This window comes from Oryctolagus cuniculus, chromosome 5 (genome assembly GCF_964237555.1).
Source record: "Oryctolagus cuniculus chromosome 5, mOryCun1.1, whole genome shotgun sequence".
Classification (NCBI taxonomy): Eukaryota; Metazoa; Chordata; class Mammalia; order Lagomorpha; family Leporidae; genus Oryctolagus; species Oryctolagus cuniculus.
The window spans coordinates 32,188,586-32,212,330 of record NC_091436.1 but is presented as its reverse complement, the minus strand read 5'-3'; the positions used below and the strand labels follow the sequence as shown (position 1 = coordinate 32,212,330).

Genomic DNA, 23,745 nt, shown 5'->3' with positions numbered 1-23,745 from the left:
GCTCCTATTTTGGAGATATCTGAGGGGTACCTGATAAGTGAGTTGACAATTTCCATCAAAGACCAGCCTGCATGAGATATCCTATTATTACTAACATCTCACATCAGAAAAGAATAGCATTAAAATACCACACAGGTCCTGATTTCAAAGGAACTGTAATTATTATGTATTTGTACAGGTACTTAAAGGCACCTGCCTAATCCACATTTTCTATGCAGACTTCAGTAAGAATGATTTAAGAAAAAGAAAGAAAGCCAATACTTCAGTATCAGGGAAACTGGAACAATACTTGCTAAGTTCCACTGCTTAAAATTTAAGAAAATTGCCTTCAGAACTAATTTTGAATCAAATGCATTTCCAAATAAAAGTAGAGGGAAAATCCTTCAGAAGGTTCTATCAACAAGGAATTGCAGATACACAATGCATTAAAATGTAAGGAAGAAGGCACAAGAATTTGGTCAGAAAACTGACTCCTGGCCACACCGCAAACCCAATGTGTTTCTCTTAGTTTAAATTTATCACAATTATACATTTATGTGTGGTAAAGTACAGAGAATTAGAAGAAGGGGTCCAGACAAACAAGATTTCTTTTACTCTCTGAGTATAAAAACTTTAAGGCTCAAACAATTCAGGCTTTAGTGATGAAAAATAAGGCAGATGAGGTTACATCAAAATGTTCACGGAAAATGTAACTGAAATAAGTTGATTTTGGTGCAAAAATTTTGAAATCCATACATATAAGGAATCTTCAAAAAGTTCATGAAAAATGAACATTATGAAAAAACTATACATGAATTTCAAAAGTTTTTGGAACCAAAATCAACCTCTGTTTCCATTCTATTTTCCACAGAATTTCTGAAGTACCCTCATATCACAAACACACAGTGAGAGCCTACCACGGACCTATTCTGACTCTGGAATCTTGTCAACAGGTGAACCAAGGCCCAATTTCCAAGAGAAGGAGAGTGAAATGGTGCTAACTAGTACTAGCAACCAGTTTCAAATCTAAATGCTGTGGAGATGGTTCTAGCAAATCTGAGTATCCCAGAGCTTGTGAAATTAAAACAAATAATAGGTAGTAAAAGGTAGGTTTCCCAAAACATTAAGCAAATATCCTCACTGACAAATAAGAGCATGAAAGGCTTTTCCAAAAGTTCATAGAAAATGCATATTATGAAAAAGCCATTCATGGATTAGATTTTTTTTTGCACCAAAATAAACTTATCTTTTAATTTTGAAGTCCCATTGTCTACCTTATCCCCCCAACAATGTGGACATGCTATTTTACACTAGAAAGGCCCAGTACTAAATGAATTCTTCTCTTGTTAAATGATCTCTTTTTTGTTGTCTCAAGTATTTCTAATAGATAAACTCTGAACCATGTGTCACTAACTTGGCACAGGTTACAATTACTATTATCTAATGCTTGGTGTGCTTATTGAGCTCTGATCTGCTCCTGAAATGACAAAATGTGAGGTATTTGTAGCACATATTATAGAGGTCACAGAAGGGCTGAGAAAAGGTGAAGAAAAGGAGGCAATATGACAATGCCAAGAAGTTAGTCACAATTCACTTAGGAGCATACAGAATCTTGCATTTAGTCTTAGTCTTTTCCATTCATTAGCATTACAACCAACTGCTAATTTCATGTATCAAAGCAGGAAGTAGGACAGCCAGGTCTCTGAACCATAAAAAGCAGATATGTCTAGAGCTACATGTCTAAGATCCCATAGAATCTTTGAAAGCAATACACTCTTTCTCTTCCTCTTTCTAGAACTAGATGATAATGGGTAAGTGGTCTGCAAACTTTTCAATGTGAGGTAAAAAGAAAATACACCAAGAAGAGAAATACAGGAAAAGAATAAATCAAACTCAATAATAATAAACAATGAAATCATTCAAATAATTTCCCAAATACACTTTTTTTAAAGATTTATTTATTTATTTATTTGAAAGTCAGAGTTACACAGAGAGAGGGGAGAGGCAGAAAGAAAGAGATCTTCCATCTTATGGTTCACTCCCCAATTGACCGCAACAGCCAGAGCTGTGCTGATCCGAAGCCAGGAGCCAGGAGCTTCTTCCAGGTCTCCCACACAGGTGCAGGGGCCCAAAGACTTGGGCCATCTTGTACTGCTTCCCCAGGCCACAGCAGAGAGCTGGATCAGAGTGGAGCAGCTGGGTCTCAATCCGGCGCCCACATGGGATGCCAAGGCATTAACCTGCGCCAGCCCCCAAATATACTTTCAATACTCCTTTGCCCAAGGTCACAGTTATTTACTTGGAGGAATAAGAAGGAATATGGTGGTATGACCAGAAGCAATTAACTTAAATATTTTCTAATATAAGCCATCCTGGCTGTTAGTCAGATCCACTTGAAAGGAAGGCTAATGCTATCTTCCTAATCGAGACCTACTGCAGAGTGAGATGCAGGAGATGCCCTTCTAAGGACATGATGATTTACAGTGACTGACAGTACCACAGGTACCAGAAACCCACAATTCTCCATGTCATGGAGAACGGATGGAAAATTCCTGAAGTAGTCACAATGTATTACCCAAATAAACTTTGTTTTTTTCCTACAATATTGTCTATACTGACATTTTAAAAATTCCCCTTATTGGCTTCATTATTTGTAAAAGCAATTTCTTCACGGCTTCTGCATTGCTTGATCATACATGTAAACACAAAAGCATATTCAAGTAGCTGACCCTCAGGCAAATTTCCATTGAACTCAGAACTTTTTGGGATACTTCTGTTTTCTGAAATCAACAGAAAAAACTCAAGAAGAGCTAGAAAACTGCACAATTTGCACAGTTTAATACCAATCATGGGAAAGCAATCTGGAGTACAAGTTATGAATTCTAACATTGGAGTACTATTTAGAAAGTAGGAAAACACTGCATTTTACAGTCTTTTCATAAAAAAGATTGTCCTCAAGTAAGTCACTAGATCAAAGAAGGAAATGGACTGCTGAAAGAAAAAAGAAACAATAGGTATGTTTGCAAGATGTGTAGCAAACACTTCTGTGTGTCTACTACCAGCAGAAAACAAAGTGCAAATGTTCTTATTTGCTTTAAAACTTGTTAAAAAGAAATGAAGAGCTGCCAATAAAGCTGAAGTCTCCACAATCCCTTTTACAATCCTAGCATTCCACCTCCATAGATCTAGATCATACTCCACAATATCCAGCAATTCCTCTGCCCCCAGCATTCTCTGAAAAGGCTCATGTCCTCAAATATTTGCCTACTGTTCTAAAACATTTTAATTCTTTAAATTCAGCAGGCAAAAAAAAAAAAAAAAAGAAAAGAAAAAAAGAGTGTCTTAATTTGCATTTTCTTATGACCTGCCTATTTTTCTTTTTCCTGTTTCCTTGTTAGTTTTTTCTTATTTATTTGGAAGCATTTTTTAGGTATTAGGCAAATTGAGCATTTTTGCAGCTTTTGTATTAAATATTTTCTCCCTATCTAGTCACTTCCTATTTGGCATGTTTATGATGTTTTTACTGAACAAAATCAAATTGGTCAAGAGAGTCGCCCCTCAGTATCTGCATGGGATTGGGTCTAAACCCCAGCCTCAGGTAACTGAATCTATAGATGTTCACGTTCCTCATGTGAAATGGTGCAGCATTTACACACAGCCTAAGCACAGCCTCCAACATACATTAAATCATCTGTAGATTAGTTATACTATACACAGAAAGCACAATGTTGTTGCTACGTAAAAGACTTTTATATTATATTGTTTAGGGAATCATGACAAGAAAAACATCGGCCTGTGGCTGGCACCAATAGATTCTTTTTTCCCAAATCTATTTGACTGGCAGCTGGCTGAATCGAAGGCAATTTTATGTTCCTTTAGGAAACCTGCAGATTATATCTACAGTCTCCTGAACTTCTTACTTAATATTTGCTAATTACATTTTTACATTCACTTATCTATATTATGAAATACAAATGCATATCAAACTAACTTAAATTAGTTCAAAGTGGTGAATATAAATAGTTTCTTGTCTTGGCAGTTTTCTAGTTCATTAAGTCAACAGTCAATTAACTACTTGAGTTGTGTGCTCTCTTCCCTCACCATCACATTTATTGCTACTCAGCACACCAGCTAGCGGCAGGCTGCCAGCTCACTGCTAAGTAAGTATTTTCCTAGGCTACCATGTTATCTGGGCTAGAAAACAAACTGAAGTGTTTTAGTTTCAAAGGCTTTTCAATTAAGGATCCTGCTGTGCTCACGGCTTCATCTGGAAGCCAGAGCAAAGCATGTTCATGCCAGCAAGGGATTGAATTAAATGAGGCGCATGATCCTATCAACAAGAGCTAGAAATCAAGACTTTTCAAAAAGAATTGAGAATTGTCACCACCTCTGAATACAGAAGATCAAGATGAGACAGCTCAAGCAAGAGAGCTTTGTGGCATCGCTTTCACGTAGTAAGACATTTGTAACACACAGTGAATTGCCACTAATTCTTGAATTGGACACAAAAGCCATACTACTTTGGATGGTAGTCTGAGAACTATCTAGATGGGAGTGGCATCAGCTGAGAGGATGGGCACTATATTTTTAAAATGTGTGGGCTAGCACCGTGGCTCAATAGGCTAATCCTCCGCCTTGGGACGCCGGCACACGGGGTTCTAGTCCTGGTCAGGGTGCTGGATTCTGTCCCGGTTGCCCCTCTTCCAGGCCAGCTCTCTGCTATGGCCTGGGAGTGCAGTGGAGGATGGCCCAAGTGCTTGGGCCCTGCACCCGCATGGGAGACTAGGAGAAGCACCTGGCTCCTGGCTTCAGATCAGCACAGTGCGCCGGCCGCAGCACGCCGACCACAGAGGCCATTGGAGGGTGAACCAATGGTAAAGGAAGACCTTTCTCTCTGTCTGTCTCTCTCTCTCACTGTCCACACTGCCTGTCAAAAAAAAAAAAAAAAAAATGTGTGTTTGTGCTCTACATGTAAACATACATCTAGAAGGAGGGGTCTTCAAAAAGCCCATGGAAAATGTGTGTCATGAAAAAACTAAGCATGGATTTCAAAATTAATTGCCTCAAAATGAATGTCTTTTTACTCCATTTTTCTGTAAACTTCTTGAAGTACACATGCAGATATTTCACTAGAGAAGAGTCCACAAGAGTTGCAGATCAGGAACAAGTCGTCATTTCCCATGGTCTACAGCACCCTGAGCAGTGATGGAGATGCTGTATGTACCTCTGAAGTACATGGGTAATGAATGGGACAGACAGTTCAGCAACACAGGTGAGCCCAACACTCTTTACTATGGGATGGTAATGACACTGAAGACACAGCCAGTGACAATGCAGTATTGGTAAAAGCATCCATCCAGGGGCCGGCACTGTGGCACAGCAGGTAAAGCCACTGTCTGCAGTGCTGGCATCTCAGTATGGGTACTGATTCAAGTCCCAGCTGCTGCACTTCCAACTCAGCTCTCTGCAATGGCCTGGGAAAGCAGTGAAAGATAGCTTAAGTGCTTGGGCCCCTGTACCCGTGTAGGAGACCCGGAAAAAGCTCCAGGCTCCTCGCTTTGGATTGGTGCAGCTCCAGCCGTTGCGGCCATTTGAGGAGTGAACCAGAGGATGGAAGACCTCTCTCTCTCTCTCTGACTCTGCCTCTCTGTAATTCTGCCTTTCAAAAATGAATAAGTCAAAAAAAATCCATCCGTCTGGTTTGAAGAAATGACTTACTAAAGCTAACCAAGAGACCACCTTTTCATTGCCTGGGAAAGCACACAGAATCCCTTATCAAAAGGAACCACTTGCATTCCATGGCCAAAACATAAGAATGCATCCCTTTCCTCTGATTTTGAAGAAGTTATTTTTAAAAGTAAGTTGCAGAACACCAATTCGCAGGAAAACGACGTATTAACCAGATGACGACAGCCTCAGGGCACGGAGACCAGGATGCTCATCCTGCTCCGAGCTCAGAGCGAGATGTTCTTCCAATCAAAACAACATGAAATGCACTAAAATTTCAAAGAGTACTCACTGGAAACCTAACAACAGTAACATCTGTTTTTGTGGCCTCCACCAAGAAATCCATCCAAAAGTCCACGAGCTCTTGCTTGGCCACAGGCTGCTCTGTGGTCAGTTTCACAAAATGCTTATATATCAAAATTGTCTCTACAATAGACTTGAGGTACCTAAGAATGGAAAGATATAAAACCATACAACAGATAAGTTTAGAACCTCCTGTTCCAACATATCCCAGTTTCATTCTGTACTGTAACTTATATACTGCATTAATAATTATACATTCATGTTTTGACATGATAGCCCATTTAAATCTCACAAAAATTCAATGAAATCGACCGTTTTATACCCCATTTTATTTATTTGTTTGAAAGGCACAGTTAGAGAGAAAGAGAAGGAGGGAGGGAAGGAGAGGGAGAGAGGGAGAGAGGGAGAGAGGGAGAGAGGGAGAGAGGGAGAGAGGGAGAGAGGGAGAGAGGGAGAGAGGGAGAGAGGGAGAGAGACTGACTTTCATTCAGTGGTCCACTCCCCAAATGGACACAACGGTTGGAGCTGGGCCAGGTTGAAGCCAGGATCCTGAAACTCCATCCAAGTCTTCGACGTGGGTGGCAGGAGTCCAAGTACTTGGACAACCACCCATTGCATTCCCAGGCACATTAGCAGAGAGCTGGATGGGAAATGAAGTAGCCAGGACTCACTCTTATACAGGATACCAGAGGAGAGAAGGAGACTTAACCTGCTGTACCACGCCAGCCCCTCTTCCCCATTTCAGACATGAGAAAATGGAACTTTAAAGTGTGTAAGTAACTTGGTCTGGGGCAACACATCTACTTGAAATAACGAGTTTTAAAATTCAAGCAGTGGTAAATTTGTTTTTAAATAGCAGGAGTCTTCAAAAAGTCTATGGAAAAATACATATCATGATAAAACTACACATAACATTCAAAACATTCCTGCACAAAAGCCAACTTATTTTGATTCCATTTTGCCACAAACTTTTTCAAGTTCCCTGGTATGATTCCTTGAGGAAGCGTTCCTAAATAGACTACCTGGGATGGGCACTGAGCCTAGTGGTTAAGGCACTGCTTGAGATGCCCACGGGCCATATTGGAGGGCCTGGGCTGGAGTCTGCTCTGCTCCTGATTCCAGCTTTCTGTTAATGCAAACCCTGGGAGCCAGCAGTGACACCTTGAGTGACTGGGTTCCTGCCACTCACATGGGAGACACAGATTGTGTTCCCATGTCCCAGCACTGTCTCAGCGTAGGGCCTGTTGCAGGCATTTGAGGAGAGAACCAGCAGGTGGCAGCTCTCGCTCTTTCTGTTTCTTTCTCTTGTCTTGGCCTCTCAAATACATGTTAAAAGAAGAAATTCACATTCATTTGAAAACAAATAAATACACCCATAATAAGATTTTATTTTGCTCTGAAGCAATTCAGCTCATGTATTATATAAAATGGATATAAAACTTTAAAAATTATGCAATCAACATCAATAGAGGCATAACACAACAGCTATGGGTACATGGGAGTATGGACTTAGGTATAAGGAAGGCTTTAGGTCAGGGTCTGCTTCAAGACCAGACACGACTCATGTGTGTTCCACAAGTGGGTTAGAGCACTGGAAGAGGCACGCTCAGTAGGTGCCAAGACACAAACACATGAATCCACAAATTGCAAGTCCAGTATGAAGAGAGAAGAGTGTAAACCCCAGGTATGACAAGAGCTGAGGTTGGAATGACTCTGAGCAAACCTTCTTTGACAAGCTATAGAGATAACTTTATCTCATGGATGTGAGATTTCAATGTAGCAGGAAGGTCAGGCATGCATTTAAAATTCTACAGTTTTTATTTTTGTTTTGTTTTTGAGAGACAGAGAGAAAGGGAAAGAGAGAAACAGAGACAGAGTGAGAGCACTCCCGTCTGCTGGTTCATTCCTCAAATGCCCACAATGGCCAGAATTGGGTCGGGTCAAAGGTGGGAGCCAGGAACTCAACCCAGGACTCCCACAGAGGTGGCAATTACTTAAGCCATCACTGCTGCCTCCTAGGGTGTGCATTAGCAGGGAGCTGGAGTCAGGAGCTGGAGCCAAGAATTGAACCTGAGTACACTGATATGGGACACAGGCATCTTAACCACTAGGCTAAACATCTGATCTCCAGGCACGCACTTTAGAAAGTTCACTGTGGGAGTGACATCAGGAAGAAAACCTGAATGGAGGAAATCATTTAGGAAGCCATGGGTGCCTTAACATGGCAGCCATTTCCTCAAGTGGTTCCTGTATGTGGCCAGTGGCAGGCCCTGAGCTGCTCTGGAAGGCAGACCCTTCAAAGCCATTCCAGCAAGTGGTCATCACTATAACTGATGCAAAAATAAAGTTAGCATTGTTTTTCAAAAGGGTCCTACATGCAGATGGAATTTTTCATCTCTCCAATGCCAATAGATAGCAATGAGACTTGAGTGCCTTCCAAGAACAATCTGAAATTAGCAAACACATATCTAGGAAACATGCAGATGTGTCAGTCAAACTCTAATATCAAGAAATGAAAATCAAGAATGAGAATTCCCAAACTGAGACTACACCAGAAAAGACACAAAGTGAATGCATTGAGAGCAGAGGCCCAAGAAGAAGAGATGGAAACATGGTCTCAATTCCCAAAGCTCAATCAGACCTGCAGGTGTAGAATGGGTGGTCTCTCTATGATTTGTGGAACCTTGTCCAACTGAGACCAGTGGATTGGCTAATGTGGAAGAGGAGCAGGGCTAAATAAGTGACCAGGTAGTATCTCCTACATCCAAAGTCATCCATCCCTACATTCAACACCTCACCTTCATGAATCTCACACTCCCCTCTGAATTCTACATTTTATTCCATAAACACATAAAATCACCTAATTGGCACTTCAATTAATATGTGAACATGAGATTACTCAGTAAACATATTGCATAAACATGTAGGAGCGTATGATTACCATGCTGGTGTCTTCAGTTTAAAAAGCTTTTCTGATGCTTGAATGACTCGCATGTGGTCGTTGGCCAGGACACTGGCCCCTAGAAAAAATCCAACTTCCCAGTAGCTCTGGAGATTTTCCAAGTTTCCTTTTTTACCGAGAAGGCTACTTATCTTCACCCCTAGAAGGAGATCAGAAGTAGAATGTCAGAACACACCACAGACAGGCAAGCTAACTGTTCACCAAAAAGCAAGATTAGAATAGCTTTGTGAAGTTGCTGATTATTAAAATGGGTCAAGTTCATTGCAAAAAAGACTAATCAGAAAAGCTACACAGAAGAAAGTGAAAATTACCCTTTAATGTGAGAACCAAGGCAACTGTCTGATATACATCAGCATAGAACTTCTATGTATGAAATGTTTAACAGTAAAATCTCAGAAATAGTTTTAAAATGAAATTTCAGCTTTATTCTTACATCCCATAGTTTAATTCTATGATGTTTGCCTTTAGCCTTTGTATAAATTTGTCACACAAGCATGACATCCTGTTGTTCAGCATTTGGACAAAATATGTGTTTTGACTGGCAAATAGTGTTATAGTATATAGAGGTGCTGTGTTATATTTACACAAATGTAGATGGATGGTCACTTTTTATTACCATGAACATTCATGTACAACAGCTTTGGGCACTTGTTCAATTATTTCCTTGTACTGAGGTCCTAAATATATATTTATTGGGGATGGAAGATACACCAATTTGTTGACACATAAATGCTGAATCCATATCTGTTCTCACTAGAAGCATCTGACAATGACTTCGTTCCCACACCATTTCCAGTTACAAGTACTATCAACTCCACTCATCTTTACCAAGATGATGGAGAGAAAAAAGGCACACAGCCCTTTTTGCCACTGAGGTTGACTATTTTTTCATACACGTGTATCTGTTCTGGGAATGAGCTTTGATGCACTCTGCATATATGACATATGAAACCAAAGCATATTACTTTTTAAGAATAGTTAAAAACATAACTTACTTTTAATTTAGGATTCCTTTATCCTCTCTTTTGCGCTTTCTCTCTCTCACCAAGAATACAGGAATAAATAGCTTGGTACATAAAATCTGTTCTATATTTAGCATTATTTCCACTGGACAGAGTTGCAAAATAACTACTGATATATTTGATTCCAGGCTACAATATTTTTAAAGCTTTGGATCCAAAGGACCAAATGAATAAAGCATTATCTCTGATGTATGAGCCTACCATAGTTACCAAGTCCTTACCAGCTCGGTATTTTTATTTAAAAACATTTTTGACTAAAATTTTAAGCAGAGGTCATTACATCATCATTGGCTTATCTAGCTACCATTTTCCCAATTCTTTGATTCACCTATTTCTGTAATTTAAATTTTGACAACGCTCCCAAAAAGAACTGGTTGACTTGAGGGGCAAGTATTTAAGATTTTTAATAGTTTAATTTTCATCATGGTTTTATCACCTTGAGGCTGTTATTAGAGTCAAGGTTGTTTTACTAAAGGAAAGGCAGGAAACAAGCCTGTACTGAACAGTCATCCTATGCCTAGTACTCGGCACACTTTTCAATCCACACAACGCTATAACGAGTTAGAGATGATCTCCCTTTTGTAGCATGGAAAACAGGGCCCAGAGATGGTTAGCAACTTCTCTAAGGTAGCAAACTCACAAATGGTAGAAATTAGATTCTTTCTACTTTAACTTTCCAGCATGAAGAATTTTAAACATACATGAGAGTAGAAAAAACTATAATGAAAGACCATATTTTCAACAAATGCTAACATTTTGCTATTGTTTCTCTGGATATTTCTCATGAACCATCTCAAGTTAAATCATAGACATTATGTCACTCTTAAATATTATAGCATATGCCTAAAAACACCTCATATATCCTATTCCATTATAGTACCTAACAAAAATAATAATTCTCTAACATTAGTGAATACCATTGGAGTGCCTGGTTTGATACCTGGCTTTGATTCCTGACTCCAGGTCCTGGAAGACAGTGGTGCAGGCTCACATAATTGGGCTCCTACTACACACATGGGAACTCTGGATTGAACTCCTAGTCCCCGGCTTTGGCCTGGCCCAGTTGTGGTCATTATGTCCATGTGGGGAGTAAACCAGTGGATAGGAGTTCTTTGTCTCTCCCCTTCCTTCCCTCCTCTCCCATCTCTGTCTCTTAAATAAATATATACCTTTTTTTTTTTTTTTTTAATGACAAGTGCCTCACTTTTCCCTCTCTGTACTGAAAATAACTTGTACCCAGGAGATTTGTTTCAGAGAGTCTGGATTGCTAATGTCTAATAGGCTGCTGTGAATTATCCCAAGTAAGAAGTTGATTTTGATCCAAATGAACCTTCTTTTTTGTTGATGGAAATATGGAGTGTCCAACAGCCACTGCTTCATTCTGCCAGCTTTAAAAGACCAACTGTAATTGTGATTAAATTACTGTTTTAACAGAACAGATCACAGGCTTCTGTTCCACTACTTAGAAATGCTTTGTAAAATACTATTTGTCTTGTCCTAGAAGACATTATATAAAGATGAGTTAAATGATTTTTTTTAAAAGACTTGTTTATTTGAAAGTCAGAGTTACAGAGAGAGGGAGAAACAAAGAGAGTGAGGTCTTCTGTTTGCTGGTTCACTCCCCAGATGGCCACAACAATCAGGGTAGAGGCAGGCTGAAGCCAGGAGGCAGGAGGTTCTTCTGGGTCTCCTGTGTGGGTGGTAGGAGTCCAGGTGCTTGCGCCATCTTCTGCTGCTTTAATCAGGGCATTAGGAGGGAGCTGGATCAGAAGTGGAGCAGCCAGGACATAAACTGGTACCCATATGGGATGCCACCATTGCAGGTAGTGCTTTACCCACTATGCCACATCACTGGCCCCTTAAGTGATGGCTTATATAATACACAGCACATGTTCTTCTAAACATTTAATCTATGCATTTTGCCAAGCCATATTGAGTTATGTTACTACTAGAGACATTAGGAACTAACTGTACAAAAGAACCAAGTTTCAAAGCATTTTGTGGGGTAAAAAAAATAATAAATATGTTTTTTATTTTTTAATTTTTATTTAACTTTTATTTAATAAATATAAATTTTGAAAATACAACTTTTGGATTATCTAAATATGTTTTTGAAGCTTTATTTAATTTATTTGAAATGCAGAGTGACACAGAGAGAAGGGGAGACACAGCGAGATAGAGACCTTCCATTGGCTGGTTCACTGCTCAAATGATCACAAGAGCCAAATCTGGGCCAGGCAGAAATCCAGGAGCCAGGAACTCCATCCTGGTCTCCCATGTGGGTGGCAGAGGCCCAGGCTCGTTAGAGGAAGCCAGATGGGAAGCAGAGCAGCCTGGGCTTGAATCTGGGTTCTGATAGGGGATGCCGTGATCCCATGTGGCAGCTTAACCTGCTGCACAAGAACACAAGCACCTCCCGAATCTCTTCTATTCTAACCAATCCATCCACACCTGTGTTCATGACATTAACTTTTTTAAAAAGACCAGAAGTGCTATCTTGTAGAATGTCTTCATATTCCAGAGTTGTCTGATGCTACTTCATGGATGTTGTTTAACTCTTTTCTCTGGATTCTATGATTCTTATTAAATGGATGTTCTAGAGATTAAGCTCTGGGTTAAAATTTTTTGGTGAGAAAATTCACAAGCGATCGGTGTACTTCATACTCCTCACTCCAGCAGGCACAAGTCTGGACAACACAATATTAGTGAAGTGAGGCTGGATCACTGGTAACCAGATCTCTTGGTACCATATAAACATTGTAAAATGTAAGTTTTCAAGAATAAATATTTTCACTTAATGGTTTTAATTCTAGTTGATGATCCTCACCAGGATCAATTATTTCAACATCACTATCATTATCAGCTTTATCATTCCTTCTATTTTATTAACTAGTATTCTTTTGAAGACTCATTCTCTTGGAAAATAATACCATGTAGCATACATACTTCAAGAAGAGCTGTATTTTGTCAACTAGATGAAGAATCATCTCTCCTAGAAAGGATGAAAAATACCTATTTCTTTCCCTAAAATTTACAGTTTTACAAAAAGTTGCCTACCTTCACAGGTGACAAGAGTTGTTTAGTGGCTGGTAATGACTTTGTCTTTGTTTTGCTTATTTTTCCTTGATTAACTTTACAGACTGTAAGTTTTATATTCAGTAATATAAATGTTATATTTAATAATTTCTTTAATGTTCAATGAAAAATGAGATTCCAATAGTGATCTGTCTCAGTTGCAAATACAGTACAATTATCATTACTGTTGGGGATCCAAATCTATAATTCTGACTCTCTCCCATAAAATGTCTCATAGTTGAAAAATCTCACAGAAGATGAGAAAATAATATTTTATTTAGAAAAGTCTGAATATTAATTTTAAGGCTAATTAAGCTGAAAATAGAAGATGTAAGACGTGGTTTGCTTTTAAAAAATACTACTTCTAAATCGCCTAAACATTTATGATTTTTCAAAAATTGAAAAGTAAAACATAAATTCTTGGAGCCATCCCAAACACATACCAACAATAAACAGTCTTTGGGCAACAGATCAAAGAGGTTAAGTATCATTTCCTATGTTGAAGATGTTAACTTAAGATAGCATGTTTAGAAAGCTTCAGATTTGTTACTCATCTTATGACATCCTAATTTTAACTGTTTAACCTTATAAATAAATAAAAACTTCAAAAAGCATTTAAAGAAGTAATTTCATGATGTAAAGTCTGACTGGTATAAGAACTCAGCAATTCAGATTAAATTGTATGTTTGCAGGAGCCACCAGGAGGAATGGGAAAAGAAATGATTGAAAAATTTTTTTAGCAAATCTTTTCTGTTGTTTTTTTTTTTTGGGGGGGGGGGTTGGTGAGGAGAGACAGAGAAAGAGACAATATGTTCCCAGTTGATGGTTCACTTCCAAAATGCCCACAATGGTTGGGGCTGGGCTAGGCTGAAGCAGAGAGCTAGAAACTCAATCCAGGTCTCCTACATGAGTGGCAGGGACCCAACCATTTGACTTAACATTTGCTGCCTCCTAGGGTGTGCATTATCAGGAAAATAGAACCAGGAGCCACAGCTGAGACTTGATCCCAGGTACTCTGATATTGGATTTGTGCTTCTTAACTGTTATCTTAGCCACTAGGCTAAATGCTTGCTTCTGATTGGAGCATTTAAAGAATGTAATTATATATCTTTAGAATATGCCAAATTTGTCATTAACTAGTCTTGTTTTTATTATATACTATTAATATCATATTAGACACATTTATTTAGCCAACCCATCTAAAATTCCTTGAATATCCATTTAATCTTATCTTACCATATAAAAATTTACCTGAAGTCAACCTATTTTACTTAGCATAATTAATGATTACATTGAATCTAAAATGGTGAGTTTTAGTTATTTTGTCAATGAAAGACATACAATTTTGAATGTATATCACAAGATTTTAGAAACCTGAAACTTAGCTCTTACAAAAATCAAATTTTGAGTCTGTGTATGTTACATAATTTTTAAATTTTAAATTCAATTTCTTATATTTTCTGGGTTTTTAAAGATTTATTGATTTATTTGAGAAGCAGAGTTATAGACAGAGAAAGGGAGAGACAGAGAATGAGGTTTTTCATCTGCTGGTTCACACCACAAATGGCCACAATGGCCAGAGCTGGAGCAATTCAAAGCCAGGAGCCAGGAGCTTCCTCCAAGTCTCCCACGTGGGTGCAGGGGCCCAAGCACTTGGGCCATCTTCCACGGCCTTCCCAGGTCATTAGCAGAGAGCTGGATCAAAAGAGGAGCAGTAAGGACACAAACTGGTGCCCATATGGAGTGCTGGCACCACAGGCAGAGGCTTAAGCCACTATGCCACAGTGCAGGCCCCAATTTCCAATATTTTCAAATGCTTAACATGTAATAAAAATGAGTTATTGGAAAAAAAATATATTTTCTTTACAATGTTACATTAATCACAGTTCATCAAAGTGCTGACCAGCTCCACATTCAAATTTTTTTTTTGGACAGGCAGAATTAAGACAGTGAGAGAGAGAGACAGAGAGAAAGGTCTTCCTTTTTCCATTGGTTCACCCCGCAAATGGCTGCTACTGCCAGTGTGCTGCGGCTGGCGCGCTGCGCTGATCTGAAGCCAGGAGCCAGGCGCTTCCTCCTGGTCTCCTATGTGGGTGCAGGGCCCAAGCACTTGGGTCATCCTCCACTGCCTTCCCAGGCCACAGCAGAGAGCTGGACTGGAAGAGGAGCAACCAGGACAGAACCAGTGCCCCAACCGGGACTAGAACCCGGGGTGCTGGCGCCACAGGCGGAGGATTAGCCTAGTGAGCCGCAACACTGGCCTTCACATTCAATTTAAAAATCAGAATTAGGAGTCAGTGCAGTGTAGCAGGTCAAGTCACCACCTGTGATGCCAGAATTCCATAAAAGCTCTAGATTGTCTCAGCTGCTCTGCTTCTGATCCAGCTCCCTGCTAAATCACCTTGGAAGGCAAAATAAGATGCCCCAAGTACTTGGGCCCCTGCCATCTACATGGGCAGGGGACACCCAGATAGAGTTCCAGGCCCAGCCACGGCTGTTGGTGGCCAACTGGGGAGTGAACCAGTGGATGGAAAATCTGTCTCTGTCTCTCCCTCTCTCTCTCTCTTTCTGTCTGCCTTTCGAATGAATGAATGAATGAATGTTTATTAAGAAAAAGTGAGCTTTAGAATAAGTGCATTTTCAAACTGCTGTTAGCATTCTATCCACATATGAAAATCAAGGGGCCGGCGCTGTGGCACAGTGAGTTAATGTCCTGGCCTGAAGTGCTGGCATCCCATTTGGGCGTTGGTTTGAGACCCGGCTGCTCCACTTCCCATCCAGCTCTCTGCTACGGCCTGGGAAAGCAGTGGAAGATGGCCCAAGTCCTTGGGCCCCTGCACCCACTTGGGAGACCCAGAAGAAGCTCCTGGCTCCTGCCTTCGGATCAGCACAGCTCTGGCCGTTGAGGCCAATTGGAGAATGAACCAGCAGATGGAAGACCTCTCTCTCTCTCCCTCTGCCTCTGCCTCTCCTCTCTGTGTAACTCTGACTTTCAAATAAATAAATAAATCTTAAAAAAAAAAAAAAAAAAGAAAGTCAATGTCAACTCCAGAGACGACTTATAGGCATCAACAAACCTTCCTTTTGAGTTCAGGAACACAGCAATAAAAATTAGTTTTAAATCACAGCTCAGAGTACCACTCCAATCTGGTAGCAATAAACACTCCATCACTTTTAGTCTGAGGTTTCTAAAAAGTGTTTTACTATACACACACTTTCACAGGTAAATTTCCCAGAGCATTACATATGGGTCACTTGTAAGCCCTTAACAAATAAAGTAAAAAAGGACCAGGACTCATTTTTCTTTAAGGAAAATTTTATATTCCTCAGTTAAAAATCTTAAGGGGCCGGTGCCGCGGCTCACTTGGCTAATCCTCCACCTGCGGTGCTGGCACCCTGGGTTCTAGTCCCGCTTGGGGCACTTGGATTCTGTCCCGGTTGCTCCTCCTCCAGCCCAGCTCTCTGCTGTGACCCGGGAGGGCAGTGGAGGATGGCCCAAGTGCTTGGGCCCTGCACCCCATGGGAGAACAGGAAGAAGTACCTGGCTCCTGGCTTCGGATTGGCGCAGTGCCAGCCATAGCAGCCGTTAGGAGAGTGAACAAACGGAAGGAAGACCTTTCTCTCTGTCTTTCTCACTCACTAACTCTGCCTGTCCAAAAAAAAAAAAAAAAAAAAATCTTAAAGGAAAAATTTCCACTACAATTCACATCTTCATTACAAATCTCCCCCTTGAAAAATAAGGCCAAATGTCGGAAGTAATAACTCCTATAGGAGTTGGGAATGGGGGTGGCATTTGGCCTAGTGGTAAGACACTTGAGATGTTCATATCCCATGTCAGAATGCCTGGCTCTGCTCCTAACCCCAGCTTCCTGTTACTGCAGACCCTGGCTGGCAGAAGTAATGGCTCATGTGATTGGATTCCTGCCACCCACATGAGAGACCTGGATTGAGTTCACATCTCTCAGTTTTAGTCTGGCCCTGTCCCAGTCGTTATGGGCATTTGGGGAGTAGATGGGATCATGGGAGTTTTGTCTATCTGTCTCTTTGCCTGTCAAATAAATTTAAAAACAAACAAACAAACTTAGAAATGTTTTGAAACAGGGTAGTTAAAGACTCAGGAAAGTAAAATCTGATTGCCATAGACAACAGTATTCCAGGATCTAGAATCTCAAAAAAATGTGATCAAAGACAAAATCATGAAAATTGCTCAAAACGTCATCCCTAATATGCTTTAATTTCTTTAAATTCAAGGAAGCGTCAGCAGATGAGACAATATTTACAGATGAAAGGAACAAAAGCACATTCTATCCATGAATGCAATTCAGAGATGGTCTCTGAGGAGGTTAGACACTGCCCAGACTGCCACCTATCTCCAACACCAACACACTCACATGGATGCGGGTGCACAGGAGAAATAGAAAAGCAAATAACGTATTATTTTTTTAAAGCATCAGGAGGGGTCCAGTGTGTGGTACAGTGGGCTAAGCCACCAGCTGCCACACCAGCACACACCATGTGAGTGCCATTTCGAGACCCAGCTCCGTTACTTCTGATCCAGCTCCCTGTTAATGCACCTGGGAAGCAGAAGAAGATGGTCCAAGTGTTTAGGTTTCTGCCACCCACGTGGGAGACCCAAATGGAGTGCTAGGCCCCTGGTTTGGACCTGGTCCAGCCCCAGCCGTTAAAGCCTTTTGGGGACAGAAGACATCTCTCTCTCTCTCTGGAGCATTTTCAAATAAATAAATTTTTTAAAAACACAAAGCATCAGGAAAGCAGAACCTAAAATAGCAAGCATTTCTAATGTGCCACAAAAAACTAACCTTAGTTAGGAGCTGGAAGCTGAATACAGAGCCCATACTGACAATACTAACTTGAGCTGCAACAATAAATATTAACCAGGGGACTTTTAGGAACAGATAAAATAAACTTTATACTGTTTTCTGGACTTTGCACAATAGTATGAAACACCAACCAAGAAGCTACAATAAAAGAATTTTTTTCCAGGAAGTCAGATGTGATAGAAAGCAAAGGCATCTATCTATGAAGAGTTTTTTGTTTTGTTTTTTTGCTTTGCTTTTCCTCTGGGGCAGGATTTTTGGCACATCAGGTTACATTGTTGCTGAGGATGCCTGCATTCCACACTGAAGTATCTGGAATCAAAGTCCCATCTCCACTCCCATTCCAGTTTCCTACTTATGTGCATTCTGGGAGGCAACAGATGATGGTTCAAGTACTTGGGTTCCTACCAACCAACGTGGGAGACCAGAATGAAGTTCCTAGTTTCTGGGTTCAGCCTATCCCAGCCCCAGCTGTTGCAGGCATAGGGGGAGTAAAACAGCAGTAAACCCCTCAATCTGTCTCTCTCTCTCCCTCTGTCACTCTGCCTTTCAAATAAATAAATCTTAAAAAAGAAAAAACTGGGTTTCTTTGCACCAAGCTGGGTCCAGTTTCGTGAGTACCATGTAAAACAGCAGGCTATAATTACCAACTTTCCGAAGCTCAAAGGAAGATTCAAACTGGTGACCGGCTGCCAGGAGGAGGACAGCATAATTAATTCCCGACTGCAGTGTTGGCTCAGACTCAAATGCCTTTTTGAACCTATAAAAAAAAACCACAAATGTACAAGTTTACTTTCTCAATCATGAAACCCTGGGTGTGCAGTAACTTCTGTTTGCATAACTCCAATGCCTGAGCAAGAAATATTCCGTTGGCCTTCACCCCAGAATGTAGCGTGCTCTTAGATTTAATGGTTAAGTAACTGCACCTCCTTGTTCCCGGCTCCACTGCATTCCTCTCCTTACGCTGCCCTCAACCTAGTGACCTCAATCTTTTTAAAAATCCTCTCTTCAACTGCCTACGAGGAATGAGTGAATGCATTTAGGTAATTACAGAAATTTGACCATAAGGATCCTGCACATATTTCTGAGAACTCTTAAAAATAAACCAAACATTGAAGATGATTGTATGGGTAACATACTGAAAAGATCAGTTCCATACGACTGACATAGAATGTCCATTACAGGGAGGAATGAAGAAAAACAGACTGTGCTTCTGCATACTAATTTTGGCTCCAAGTACCCTTTTCTGAATATGCATGAAACTGTATATTAACCTTTGAAAGCACTTCAACACTTGAAAGGACTTCAGTGTTAATACCCACTGTATTTTCAAGGTAATACTTCCTAGCACCCACTTAAGTGTTTCTTCACAAACATCATTAAACAGGCCATAATATTCAGCATTATTTCTTCTGTGAACAGGGAGAGGAAAATGAAAACAAACTCTCTACTGAATAATAGAATCTGCCTCAGACAAGCACATGTTAAATGAAATCAGGCTGAGGAAAACATAGGACTAATGAATGACCATTTAATGATGCAACAAAGTTATATAAGGGAAAATAATTACAATTCCAAGACAGAGTCATTCCTACTTAAATCATAATTGTGTGAAAGAAATATAAGAATAGTAAAAGTGGTGTTAATCCCAATACTGCAAATTACACTGTATTCTTAGCTTTTATAAATACTTGAAATTTTCCATAATTTTAAACATGAAATATCAAATGAAAACATCTGTTTTTTTCTGAATATTGAAGATTCTTTGCCTTTTTAAAACTGTCTTTAAGTATAACAAGCCTCTCTGAGTGGGAACAAAAATCAAATAAATATTAATCTTAACTAGTTGGCAGTGACTGTTATATACCAGTAGGATAAGAAAAAAATTTTCCAACTGCATCACTGTAGGTGATTAAATAGTACTTTTATCTCTCCAGAAGTATAGATGTTTCCACTCTAAAATCGAAAAAGTATGTACCCAAATGCAGATATTCAAAGTCTTATCAATCAAAGACATCATTTACAAGGCTCCAACCCTTATATGTCACAAAGGCCTTTGTTTAAAGGCCCAACAAAAAAGGCAGAGTTAGAGAGAGAAAGAGAGAGAGGAGAGAGAGCGAGATCTTCCATCTGCTGGCTCACTCCCCATATGGCAGCAACAGCCAGGAGGAACTTCCTCCAGGTCTCCCACGTGGGTGGCAGGACCCAAGCACTCAGGCCATCTTCTGCTGCTTTTTTCCCCCAGGCCATTAGCAGGGACGCTGGATCAGAAATAGAGCAGCCAGGTCTTGAACTGGTACCCAGGCAGTGGTTTAACATGCTGTGCCACAGGGCCGACCAGGGGGATAACTCTATAAAGTTATAAATAGTTCTGGCAGGTTAAGCCTCCACCTGCAATGCCAGCATCTCATATGGGTGCTGGTTCAAGACCCAGCTGCTCTACTTCCTATCCAGCTTCCTCTTAATGGCCTGGGAAAGCAGTGGAAGACAGCCCAAGTACTTGGGTCCCTGCACTCACATGGGAGACACAAAAGAAACTCCTGGCTTCTGGCTTCAGCCTAGCCTAGCCCCAGACATTGTGGCCAATGAACCAGCAGATACAAGCTCTCTCTGTTCCTCTCTCTGTAACTCTGCCTTTCAAATAAAATTTAAAATAATAACAATAATAAAATTAAGCTTGGGCTTGACATAGACAGAAAGTTCTTTCCTCTATGAAACTACCAATTGAAACCCAGGCCCAACCCAACTTAAGGCATGTGTTGTGGTAACTGGCTTCTTAGCTTATCTGGTTAATAAAGGAAAGGGAGAACCATGGTGCGAGAAAATAGAATGATCTCCAGTCTCAATAATGTTTACAAAATTTCTAGGACATAAGATCCAGGGAAATGTGACCATAAAAGCTCCCCTAGAGTTGATTCAGACATTGCAGTTTGTAGATATGGTCTTGAAAAATAATCATTACAAAGATGGTAAAGAAAACAGAGAAAAGGATGGAAAAATAGATTAAAGAATAAGCAAACAACTTTAACAGAAAGTTAGAATTTAAAAAACAGGAATAAAACAATCTGAAACATATAATCTTGAAAATCATAACTAATTGCTTGGGATTAAAAGCAGACTAGAGGGGCAGTGCTGTGACGTAGCAGATAAAGCCACTGTCTGTAGTGCCGGCATCTCATATGGGCGCCGGTTTGAGTCCCGGCTGCTCCACTTCCAATCCAGCTCTCTGCTATGGCCTGGGAAAGCAGAAGAAGATGACCCAAATCCTTGCGCCCATATACCCACACGGGAGACCTGGAAGAAGCTCCTGGCTTTGGATTGGCACAGCTTTGGCAGTTGCGGCCATCTGGGGAGTGAACTATCAGATGGAAGACTTCTTTCTCTCTCTCTGCCTCTGCTCTCTGTAACTCCAGCTTTCAAATAAATATTTTTTTAAAAAAGTCAGATAAGACAGAAGACAGTTTGTCAATACAAAGTATCTTCACTGAAGTTGAAAAAGAAAGAAGAGGGGGAAGAAAAACCCAAAATGGGGCATAAGAGACACACTGGACATTTTTAATAGTGTAACAATATTTTATTATATCCACATAAAGGAAGACAGAGAATATGGACTACAACAAATGTATGAAGACATAATCAATAAAAATATTCTCAAACTAATGAAAACATAAATGCACAAGATTCAAGAAGCTCAGCAACCATTAAGCAGGATAAAATCATAACAGTCTAAATGTGGGGACCAAAACCACAGAGAAAAACCCAAGATCAGCCAAAGAAAATGATGTATTAACTTCAATGGAGCAATAAAACTGCCAGCTGAATTTGCAATATAAACTATGGGAGCTTAAATTCAGAGTAACAAAAGGAAAAAACAAAAGAGTGGAAAAGGTATCTTCAGATAAGTGAAAACTTAGTTACTAGAAGATCTGCATGATAAAAATTACTAAAGTACTTCTGACTAAAGGAAAAGTGATTCCAGTTGGAGGCACTGAGCTTTAAGAAAAAATAACATTAACAATGGTAAATATATGGCTAGATTTAAAATATATGAACTACATAGAGTTCTTGACTTACGATGTGGTTATATTTTGATACACTCATCCTAAATTGAAAATATCAACAATGTATTTAATGCGCCCACCTTCCGAACACCATAGCTTTTCCAGGGCTACTTTAAACATGGCCAGCACACTTACATCAGCTTACCGCTGGGCAAAATACATCCAGCATGAAGCCTATTTTGTAATGAAGTGCCGAACATCTCAGGTAGCTTACTGAATACAGAAGTCTGTACAGTCTCAGATGTTCAGAGAATTACATGGTATACTGCTGGCCTGGGGAAAGATCTAAATGCAGTCTTGTTTCCACTGAATGTGCATCGCTTTTGCACTCTTGTAAAGTCAAAAAATCATATGTCTAACCACTATAAGTCAGGGACCATGGGTATTTAAAAGCTACTGATGATTTAAACTGCTCTAAACTTCTTTCCCTGTTCAGAAAACAGTAAAATACAAGTTTAAGGTAGAAAATAAATCAGGATTGGAGGGCTAAATGAAAAAAAGAATACATGAGACAAATGGAAAATAATTAGTAACACGGAAGCTGTAAGTGCTGAATTCACTCCCAGTTCCAGGTTCCTGCTAGTGTGTACCCTGGGTGGCAGCACATGGTGACTCAAGTACTTGGGTCCTCTGCATAGGAGACCTAGAGTGTAATCCATAAACTGTATTTTGGAAATTTATATTTACTAAATAAAAAAAATTTAAAAAAAAGAAAGATATGCTTGTAAACTGGGCAGCCCACTTCTGAATAACCCAAGGGTCAAAGCAGACAACACTGAAAATGAGGAGGTATTTGAATCCAATCATATTGAAAATTCAGTATGTCTTCCAACTCCACCACTTGGGGCAAGTCAGCCTGAGCATGTCCCAAATTATACATCTCTTCCCTCTCCCATTCCCACTCCCATGTTCAACAGGGATCACATTTCAGTTAATTTTCAACACTTAAGAATAACTGTGCATCAATTACAGAACTAAACCAGTCATATTAAGTAGAACAGATAAAAAAAAAAAAGCATACCGGGGATTCCAATTCAATCCCATCGAGGTGGCATGTACCAATGCCATCTCACTGTTCCAGGTGATCAATTTCAGTTCACAGTTGGTCATGGTGGAGGGACTGGGAGTCAAAGGGAGCACACAGACAAGTCTAGTACCTGCTAACGCTAACCGATGGAGTAAATAAAGGGGAGAGTGATCCAACATGGGAAGTGAGATACTCAGCAGACTCATAGAATGGGAGATGTCCTAAATAGCACTCTGGCCTCAGAATCAGCCCTAAAGGCATTCGGATCTGGCTGAAAAGCCCATGAGAGTATTTCAGGCATGGAAAGCCAAGACACTCTGGCAAAAGATCTCTGTGAGTGAGATCCCAGTGGAAAGAACAGGTCATCAAAGAAGGAGGTACCTTTCTCTGAAGGGAGGAGAGAACCTCCACTTTGACTATGACCTTGTCTAAACAAGATAAGAGTCGGAGAACTCAGAGGGCTTCCATAGCCTTGGAAACTCATGACTGGAGCATAGGGAGATTACTGATGCCATAGACAGGAGTGTCAATTGGTAAAGTCAACAACAGGAGTCACTGTGCACTTACTCCTCATGTAGGATCTCTATCCTTAATGTGCTGTACATTGAGATTTAATGCTATAACGAGTACTCAAACAATATATTTCACTTTGTGTTTCTATGGGGGTGCAAACTGTTGAAATCCTTACTTAATGCATACTAAACTGATCCTCTGTAAAAAAAAAATTATCAATTCCCAACTTGACTCTCAC

At 40.1% G+C, this 23,745-nt stretch overlaps 1 protein-coding gene across 3 annotated transcripts in view; it reads right to left on the bottom strand.

Annotated features, from left to right (window-relative positions):
• The window catches only part of MAP3K5 (mitogen-activated protein kinase kinase kinase 5), a 259,401-nt gene that overhangs the window by 105,392 nt on the left and 130,264 nt on the right, over positions 1-23,745 (bottom strand). For all 3 annotated transcript variants that reach the window (XM_070073521.1, XM_051854304.2, XM_070073520.1), the window contains exons 8-10: positions 18,554-18,666; positions 8,951-9,110; positions 5,999-6,152 (exon numbers count right to left, since the gene is read on the bottom strand). In XM_070073521.1, the coding sequence (XP_069929622.1) occupies positions 5,999-6,152; positions 8,951-9,110; positions 18,554-18,666 (427 nt within the window). The remainder of the gene's footprint in view (positions 1-5,998; positions 6,153-8,950; positions 9,111-18,553; positions 18,667-23,745) is intronic.